The sequence below is a fragment of the Vanessa atalanta genome, chromosome 7 (genome assembly GCF_905147765.1).
Source record: "Vanessa atalanta chromosome 7, ilVanAtal1.2, whole genome shotgun sequence".
Taxonomy (NCBI): Eukaryota; Metazoa; Arthropoda; class Insecta; order Lepidoptera; family Nymphalidae; genus Vanessa; species Vanessa atalanta.
Genome location: NC_061877.1, coordinates 8,352,290 through 8,362,315, shown reverse-complemented (window position 1 = coordinate 8,362,315; position 10,026 = coordinate 8,352,290). Strand labels below are relative to the sequence as shown.

Sequence of the window (10,026 nt, the reverse complement as noted above, 5' to 3'; positions counted from 1 at the left end):
ATTCTGATTAGTACGAAAATCTTAATGAGAGAAATTCAATGAACATTTCATCTCATTGATATTCAAGGTCCATTTTACAGTAAATCCCGTAAACTGTTATCTTGTCTTTAACGCCTTTTGCCATTTTGAAATAAATGTCTAGTAAAACGATAATATCGTCTTAACGGCGCACCGTTAAAGACTATTGCTGTTTACATAAAGGAAGTCGTAACAAAATATTCCTTTCTCCGTAAACAATATAGGGAAAAGTTTGTCGTAATTTGAATCACTTCGTTGAAAACTATTAGCATATTCCGTTTAAAGTTCGAACCTTCGACATACTTATTATTCTCGTATACATCGCAGATATATTTCGTGACGTCATTTTGCTACATTTAGTTTTAGTATTCTCCAACCATTGAATATAAATAATTTATTTGTTTACATGACCTAAAACATCAAACCTGTGGGAAAACGCCGGCGGTCGTATGAGAATAAAAAGTTAATTACAACACGGCCAATAAGTAAACAAGGAGGACACCCGCGTCGAGGCTTCTACGTTTATTTAATTCTAGGAATCCGACTGCCCGCGTGCAATAGCGTGATGCAAAATAACGAGAACAAAATTGTTTGTCTCTGCGTACATTAAAGGTCTTAAAGAAAATTGTATAATCATTGTATTCAATTGTAAAACTTAATAATATGATTGTTTACCCCGAAGCAATTGCTTGGCGTAAACGATCATATAATTTTTAGGGTGATAATAAAAATACTCTACTGTAATATTAATTTAGTTTAATAATTTGCTTACTATATTTATAATTTTATATATATATCATTCTGAGAGAATACTATTTTGTAGAAGTAAATTTTACGATTGCTGATTCTATGAACACAAACATGACCTCCTATATTAAAAAACTCTCCAAAATGACTTAACATATATTATTATTATTATTATTAGATTTAATAATTAAATTGAATTGTGTGGCTGTTTATTGTTTTGAGGCAGATGAAGAGAAGCAACAAATGTAGGGTTGCTATTTGTCTAATGCCAATGTTGAGATTCATCTCGTGCGGTGAAGCAAAACATCGTGAAGGAACTTGCCTGTTTTGAATTAAATATGGCCACATTAGTATTCACTTACCCGTTAGGAAGTAGTCAGGTGGATTTAGCTCCAAACTTTCTTTTTTTTTGTAAAAAAGCGTTAGCCAGCAGTGAAACATTTACGGGTTGTTATTTTACCTTTTATATCAGGAACCTTTTTCCTACACAGTATAACGGTAAAACAAAGATCAATGGTAAAAAGAGCTATCATTTTTTTGATTAAAGCTAAAACTATGATATTTGCTAACATTACAAATTTAATAAAGCTCTACTTATCTGTCTTAATATTAAATAAAATAATTCATAAACCAACAAGTTCGAAAACTTTAAAAAGCAATGCTACATTTATTTTTACATACAACAAACGTAACACGGTAGCCAGCCTCGATACGGTTATTTTTAGTCGTAAAATTATTTATTAAATTTCTCCACGAAAATTCTACATGGTTACGACGGTAACGTTTTTTGGAATAAGTATAGAATTCTCAGGAATGACGGTAAGTTAGAACAAAACACTAAATTGAATTTTGCGCATTCCTTCCTCGCTCCGACTGTAATTATGTAATGGCTTAATCGAAACTAATCTGTATTTAAAAAGATTTTTTTCTCTTTGTATAAATCACGTAAAACTACTGAACGTATCAGTATGTATTTTTTTGTAGGTTATTAATACTTTGAATTCCATATATCTTTCCACCTCTTTTTTTTGTTTAATGCCCAGAGCAGGTAGCAAATAGTATTTTTAAGCGACTGCTTATTTGTTTCGCTGTCACGTCTTAACTAGTCATTATCGTCATGAAGTTCTGCAAAGTGAAGTTCTGTCAGGTTTACGGAAATGGACAGAGTTCACCTAATAACCTGACCCTCCTCGTCAAACGCGGGTAAAACTAAGGGCGGAAACTATACAAAACAACATGATGTTAGGAATTATAAGCATCACGTTTAAATAATTATATCACAATAAAGTTTTGAGTTATAAATTTTATCCTATAAAGTGAAATAAAAGACAGTGACATTGTTTATTTCATTTAAATAAATTAAAGATACGTAAAACAAAGAAATATTTGTGACGTAAAATTCAATGAGCGAGTTCATTTTATACATTCTTTATCGAGTTAAAGATTTAAAGAGAGTTAAAGAGTTAACAATCATTATACGACTGCTGGTGTACAGCAAAACTTCTTGCCTGGTACGAAGATTCAATTTCCTAGTATCAGTTATATTAATATCGTCATCACTTTAATCGCAACTTATCACCATTTTTATAATACATAACTCTATACTGATATTATAAATGAGAAAGTACCCCTGTCTGTGACGTTATTACTACCAATCTACAAAACCGAATTTGATAAAATTTGTTAAGAAGCAAGCTTGAACTTTAAGGAAAGACATAGGCTTTTTTACCTTAAACCTATCACCTACGAACCCCTCACCTCCCGTATCTTAGGAGGGCGAACCTACTGATGAAAACTAGTTTTTAATATGATTCGGTTAGAAAATTAATGAATAAACTAAATCAAGAGGACGTGCGTACGGACGTAAGTACGTATTTATTACAATTGTTTTTTGTATCCTATAAGACTAAATTAATAGGCAACGGGCCTAGTCTAATGTAATTTTTTGTGTAGTCAAGTATGTTATAATAAATGTTAAAAAGAATAAAACTACACGGACACAGTAATTTTGGATTTATTTATTCATAATCCACGTTTGTAAATTTGGAAACTTACACATAAAGTCAGTTTTAAAAAAATATAAATATGGCTACAAAAAGTACAGTTCCTGCAAGTTATGGCTAAAAGTAATAAAAATTAAAATGTATATAATTTACAAATTAAGTATCGTAATCACTTTCTTATAACTGTAAAACATACTTACAAATTCATCGGATATTTAAACATTCTACCTGAGCGTTTTAAACATAATTTCACTATAAATAATAATAGATTTAACATTAATTTTAATAAAGAATGAAACACTAAATATACAATCATTGTCAAAAGAATAATATTCTATCTACAATATACAGGTAACAAACATTAACTATGTACATTTTATATTCGGACTAGTTTACGGTCGTAATCGAGAATTGTTTTAATTTTTTTACAAAATTTACAAAAGTGAACACCGAAAGATGCATTTATATAACAATTAATGAGAAACGATATCGACGAATTGTGATTTAAAACCTTTAAAAGTTTCCCCAAACGTTTTAACGTCTATTGTTTAAAGTAATCGTTTGAGGACAAAAGTTTATCTTTAAAGTAAAATACGGACAGCTTCTGTTACATTGTGGTCGTTAAATATTTTATACTAAATGAGAAAGATCTATAGATTTAACTATTCTTTGGAACGAAGTTCTTTTACTGAAGAGTGAGCTGGTACAAATCGTCACGCGAGGTCCGCGTTATTACCCAGAGGTGACTTTTCTCTCGCTTTCTCCTTTGGATTATTTAAGGTAAATTTTTGTTATTGTTTTAATTTATGCGGGATTTTTGATAAAAGTTTTATTTCTTGTCATAAATATTGTTCTCAAACATTGTTAATTTATTACATTTTGGCTGTTATTTAATACATAAAATATAGCAAAAACAACTTCGTTCCATCTGTGTGTGTCACGACAAGTGTTAAAATGTTTACAATGAAAGGTTGTATTTCGACAATCTCCTTATAATGTTGATGGAGACGATCATAATGATATTTGACAATGTTAAAAATTGATACATTTGACTAATACAATACGATATATATTAGGAGTTCACTTTTATAATAAAATTGAATGTCTAGTGAAATTTTAAATTTCACTTAATAATTAATAATGTCACCTACACACTAACAATGTATGTACATGCGGCAAACCGCATAAAGCTCTCTTAAAAAGTTACAAAAATTTTCAACATATAATAATTAACCTATCTATATGTTTATATACAATTATTGCTATGAAAAATTGCGCTTTAAACGCCTCGAATTTCACCATAAAGTGGCTTATTGCCGACACTTATAAAATACAATAATTAAATGCAACGTTGACATTTACGCTCTGTTCATATGTACAAGGGCATGATACCATTAGTCTATTTGCTGGTGACAAAGAAAAAAGTCCCGTTACATAGTAAATCTTCCAATAATATAAGCGTTGATTTGGATGCTTGGATATAAAATGGAAACACACTCAACTGAAATATTTCGATAGTAGCAATCGCTGCGTCTCTTGTTCATTTGAACAGATAATAAATATGTACTTAGAAATAGCAACTTAAACTATAATATAAATTGGCTTCACCATGATATGCTTTCATAATTATTGAAAATATGTCAACAAAGCAATTATATTTTAATTAGAAAGAATTTCGAATGAAAATTGAACGTAAAATTTGTGCCCTGTATCTATTTTGTTTTAAATTTTAACATCACATAAAAATTACGACCAGAAGGTGCTGTTTTCGTTTTTCGGAAAGCTTTTATGAGAAAGTGCCCGAGGTGGTGCTTGTATGAAGAGGATTTCATTACTTCTGAAGTTAATGAATAAAGACATTTATAAACCTTTAAGCAAATTTTAATAGGAATGATTCAAATGCAAGTTATTTTATTATATTTATTTATATATTTCAGACGATTGACAGTCATGCAAAAGAGGACGACGTTTTTATTTCAATACAATAAGTGTCTATCCAAAAATCTTTACGAACTAGTAGTATTAATTGGATTTAAAAGTAAAAAATAAAGCTGATCAGATATTAACCTCAGTCTTATTTCTAAAAGTATAAATGTCATAAGCGTTTAGGACATCTATTGGAGTTTTACCATTTATATTGGCAAATAATACGTTTAACTATTGTCTAAAATGTCTAATTCAAATATTTCATACATTTATTTCTTATTCTGGCAACATTGAATAGCCGCATAAAAGGGATAAATAATTCAATTGGCAGTCATATTGTAAAATGTTTACTAAATTGTAAGGCCTTACAAAAAAGTGTAAGTCTATTAAATTCAAATTAATGTAAAAACATTTAAATGTAATATATTTTTGTTTAGTTTAAATATTCATCCAACGAATATCAAATACTATCTCGATCGCACCGCTTCAAAGCTAAGCTTTATTTTAAGCGGTTTGCTCCGAGCTAGTAGGTGATGCGGACGACGGCGCAGCTGGCGCACGCGCCCGCGCCAGCGTCTAGGCTAGCGCGGGCGCGGCGGCCCTCGCTCAGGGACGATGAGGATGAGCTGAGCTCAAGGAAGAACTGCTAACTCCTGAATCACTACTCTTTTCCGAAGCACATGGTTCTCCTCCAGCTACAAATTTTACAACATTCAATTTATGGTCGGACTCGCAAGTATCATCTCTCGCACCTCCCGGTAAACCCCCACTACGAACATTCGCCTTTTCTCCGATAGTTCCAGGATATCGTTCAATTCTGTCACATTCAGCATCATCAGGTTGTCGACGACGAATAGAGCGTTTTGCTTGAGGAGCTGGTTCTGGTGGTCTATGAGAGGGCTCGTCGGTTCTATGAACGAGTGGCGATGTACGTACGCGTACTCCGCCGACGCCGACTCCAGCTTCATAGCAGCCAGAGTCACGAGGAAACTGACGTCTGCCAAATGGTGATTCTCCTCCTTCTGAACTTGAGCCGCCTCCCTCGCCCTCACCTTCACCTTCGCCACCTATAGATAGTTTACACTACTTTATTTATTAATAAGTTACATTTTGAGTTATACTAAGAGGAAGTATACTATATCTGAAATTACATATGATATTTATGGATTCTTAGTTGTATTCGTTTATCAAAACCAGTTTATATGAAGAATTTACTATAACTTACATTCAAGCTGGTGCAGCAGTTGCACAGCGGCAAGGATGCGTGTACGATGATCGGGGGTCATAATCCCCAAGTAGTCTAAATCCGATGGTTCGATCTCTTTGAAAAGTTCAATATCTTCATAGCCGTTTCTTGAAAAAGCTACCATATATTCTGGCAAGTCTATTCTTCGTAATAATTCTTCCACAGTTCTTGGTCTAGTTTCCCAGAGCCTTTCACGGCTCTTACACCATTTTGATGATCTCGATCTAATTGTATCTCTTTCAGAGAGCACTTCAACATTGGCGAACTTGAAATTTCCCACTTTGTTATTTAAAACGCCACGCCAGATACCGGACGCATTCATGTTGATTACTTCTATTATATCTCCTTTCTGTTGACAATAATTCTCTATAAATACTATTAGGACTAAATAAAACTAGAATTACGTGTTACGTCTACAGTTCAACCTACAGATATGTATAAATGCTGAAACATTAAATTAAATAGAAAAGTAAGATTCAGATCTTAACCTAAGATTGCGGTTATAAACTCGTTCGTGCAAGTACCACTTAATTTTCGTGTTCTTATTTTTTATTTATAATTCAACTCGTGAAGGAAAACATCATGTTGCCTGAAAATCATATTTATACACTAACCCGCATTGGATCAGCGTTGTCTAGTAAGTTCCAACCGTTAACTCAGCAGTGTAATTTTTACCATACATTTTTATAAAAAAAATAACTGTCTGAATTATTATTAAATATACTGTTAAATGAATCTGGATATAATAGACAAGTTATTAAAAAACTAAATACGAAAACGTATAACGTACCTTGTATCTTAAGGCATCTTTTTCATAAATGTTGGGGATGTAATCCACGAGTGCTCGAGCGCGACACAGCATTTGCGGTACTAGTAGACTCCGCCCCGCTGGACTTAATTCTATGTTTTCTTCTGCCGAGAGAGACGAATGATTACTACCGGCACGAACCAATGCCTGGGTGCCTGTACATAAATATTATTTTGCTTAGAGGTCTAAATAACATGCCATTTTCAGCCAAAATTATCAATCAAATTGAAATACCTGCTGTCACACATTTCATTTAGACTGCTATTACTCGCTGTTATTTTTAATATTATTTATTAGTAGGAAATTCAATATTAGCTGTTGGGAAAATATATACATGAGATCGTTAAAATAAATAATGGGCATTATGGTACATAGAAAGGAAAGACAAACTTATTTACAAATATTTTTATATTACACAGACAAAAACTTAATAAATCCACTCACTACTGCCTGAGCCGCTGGGAAGACTTTCGAAAGAACTATTAGAACAGGGAAATGCTTGATCGCCACTTGTTCGACGATCAGAGGGTACATCTGGCCCTCTTTCTTGTCTTAATCTTGATATCTTTCTTTGAACATCTTGTCGGAGACCTCTTACTTTGCCTGCTAAACTTGACACACCCTCACATTCTTCGGCTGACTGGAATAGTTGATAAAACGCATTAAGCGGGTAGATAAATCAAATGCAACATAGTTTTGTTTTGATATAATTTATTTATTTATTCCCGACACTTGTTTTTATTAATGCAACTCATATATTACCTTATGTACAGTTGCTATATGTTGTGAATCTGTTTCACTTTCTTGATCTTCGTAGTCTGATGACGCCGGTGATAAAGGGTCGATTCCTATCCGATATCCCGACATTTGCCTATAACCTCTTCTACAGTCCCGTTCCGATCGACTTGATTCTAGCGATATACCAGACAACCGCGAACCTATAGATTGGATATCAGATGCAGCGTAATCCCCGCTTTCCCTATCTCTCGCTGTTCGCAAGGGTATCACAGTGGTCGGGTAGGGGCCGCTTTGCGGTATTATTAATCCTCTCCGAGGGGCTCTCGCTAAACTTATATCGCCTGCGGTTCTTAGGGATATAACTCCTTCACTTCTTGGCTCGTTTCTTAGATTTAATGTAAAACAGACACGTCCATTTTGAAACGATGCTGCTGGTGCTCCGCTTCCCATAAGAAAATCTTCAGGATCACTCTCGTACGGTGGCTCATCATACCAGTGCCCCCTTCCGGAGAGACCTCTCGCTTCATCATCATACATATATGTGTCGTCTGTAAACGAGTCTTCAATTAGGCTTGAATGGCGCAGTTTTTAAAGTGCAAACAAAATCATACGTGCTAACATAAAGTCGAAAAAAGTTTACCGGTTAATCCCTCCTACAATGTGGCGCTTTCACTGACAACACTGCGAATAAGCTGTTTACGAACATCGGAAAGCCGTGCGTGGTTGATGCAAAATATTTTAAAACAACATGCATACAGCACTTTGTCGCAAATTAAATATATTTCTTGATGAATGAAGATGAACTCACTAGCATTTTTTCTTTACTTTATGCAACACATAATTATTTAGCAATCACTTGTTGTAAATATACGAGTTGTCTTCTGAGTCAGAATTCTTTAATAACTTATTTGCATTGAAATTAAAACATGATTGATGGAAGATGCACATCGAAAGCAAACCGAATGAATGATGCCGGACGATAAATCAATAAACATTGTCAATAATAAGCATTCCGCAACGATGACCAATAAATTAAGTGTCAAAAAACATCGTGCAAGCAACATGCTTTATAAATAATAATTCATTTCTAGAGGCTTGAATATTTTGACTTTTTCCATTAATTTTAAGTAATAGCTGGTATCAAAGCAAAAAGAATAACCTACAAAAACAATTGGAAATAAAAAATTAAATATAAGAAAAAAAATACAATTTAAAAAAATATATAAGTCAAAATATAACAAGGTGACTAGATACAGGTACAATTCTCGTACAGTAGTGGTCAGAAACTGATCATCTTTTGTAAGCAATGATTAATGTTATTTACACTGTGATAATATTCTAATGTTGTTAATGAGTAATTTCACATATACACTAACCTAAACTACTAAGAACAATAGTTTAACTATATAAATTAATTAATAAACAAATGATAATGTTTTATAAAAAGGTCAAAAATCTTTGACCTTGAATTGACGCGATATCATTGGTCGAAATCTTGAATCATCTATGGCGTAAAAATGACGAAGTCGACAAAGTTTATATCGGAAATTTTGAAGTAAAATTAAATTATTATAAGTAGTAAAGTGGAATAGTGTTTGTATTATATCAAGAATCGTATGTAGTGCACAATATAGCAGAGCTATAAAAAAATTGGTTAGAATACGTAAATGTAAACTTTGTTTATTTTTACTCCTTCATCTCTTCTACCATGTATGACAGTAGAATACGTAAATCTAAACTTTGTTTTTCTTTATTCCTTCTTCTCTTTTATCATGTATGACAGCGACGAATTCATTTATCAATTTTTTATTTTATGTAATTTATTTTGTTGTATAACTTTATAACTAAATTATCTGTGTAACGTGGTGAATTATTATAAAACATTAAGCAATTATAGTGGGCGGTATTAACGAATAAATAAATGATTATGAATCTAGCAACTACTGTACAACACTGTATGAACAATATTTGACATATTATTTTGACGGATTAATTTTGTTATGAAAATAGTTATAAAACATCGGTTTAATCTATAACACTTAAACGAATACATTAAATCGTTATTGAATAGAATACCTTATTAAAATCTATTCAATAAAGCTTAACGTAAATTTATATGTTATATAACAATAACTTACCCCCAAAAGGTCCGCGAACCCCATCTCGTCCCATGTTCATAAGGCCGTGTCTAATGTCTCGTAATATCTGCAACAATTACCTTAGTTATAGCAATAATTTTTCATAAAAACCTACTGTATCAACAAAGATATATAGTAAGGTTATGAAAAAACATTATATATTTTTAACAAGCCAACGTGTATTCAGTTTAATATTTTCATCTTTATTTCTTGGCTAAGTTGTACGTTATAGAGAAACTTCTGAATAATCGAAACCTAAATTTTATTTTGGCCAAGAAACAATTTAACCTTAATCGATTATTATAATTTGCGAAGCTGTAAGCTACGTAAAATTCTTCGATAATGACGTTATAATTTTAAGCCAGAAGGTATCGTATTTGCATAATCACTGAACGTCGAAGG

The 10,026-nt window shown here is 32.5% G+C and overlaps 1 protein-coding gene across 6 annotated transcripts in view; it reads right to left on the bottom strand.

The window, feature by feature from the left end:
* Positions 1 to 3,658: 3,658 nt before the first annotated feature.
* LOC125065148 overlaps positions 3,659 to 10,026 on the bottom strand; it is a 107,771-nt gene continuing 101,403 nt past the window's right edge. For 3 of the 6 annotated variants that reach the window (XM_047672613.1, XM_047672615.1, XM_047672616.1), the window contains 6 exons: positions 9,625 to 9,691; positions 7,511 to 8,034; positions 7,193 to 7,388; positions 6,731 to 6,903; positions 5,920 to 6,289; positions 3,659 to 5,761 (listed from right to left, as the gene is read on the bottom strand). In XM_047672613.1, coding sequence (XP_047528569.1) covers positions 5,301 to 5,761; positions 5,920 to 6,289; positions 6,731 to 6,903; positions 7,193 to 7,388; positions 7,511 to 8,034; positions 9,625 to 9,691 — 1,791 coding nt within the window. In that variant the 3' untranslated portion in view covers positions 3,659 to 5,300. The remainder of the gene's footprint in view (positions 5,762 to 5,919; positions 6,290 to 6,730; positions 6,904 to 7,192; positions 7,389 to 7,510; positions 8,035 to 9,624; positions 9,692 to 10,026) is intronic. The other 3 variants (XM_047672614.1, XM_047672617.1, XM_047672618.1) reach the window with 3 other exon arrangements.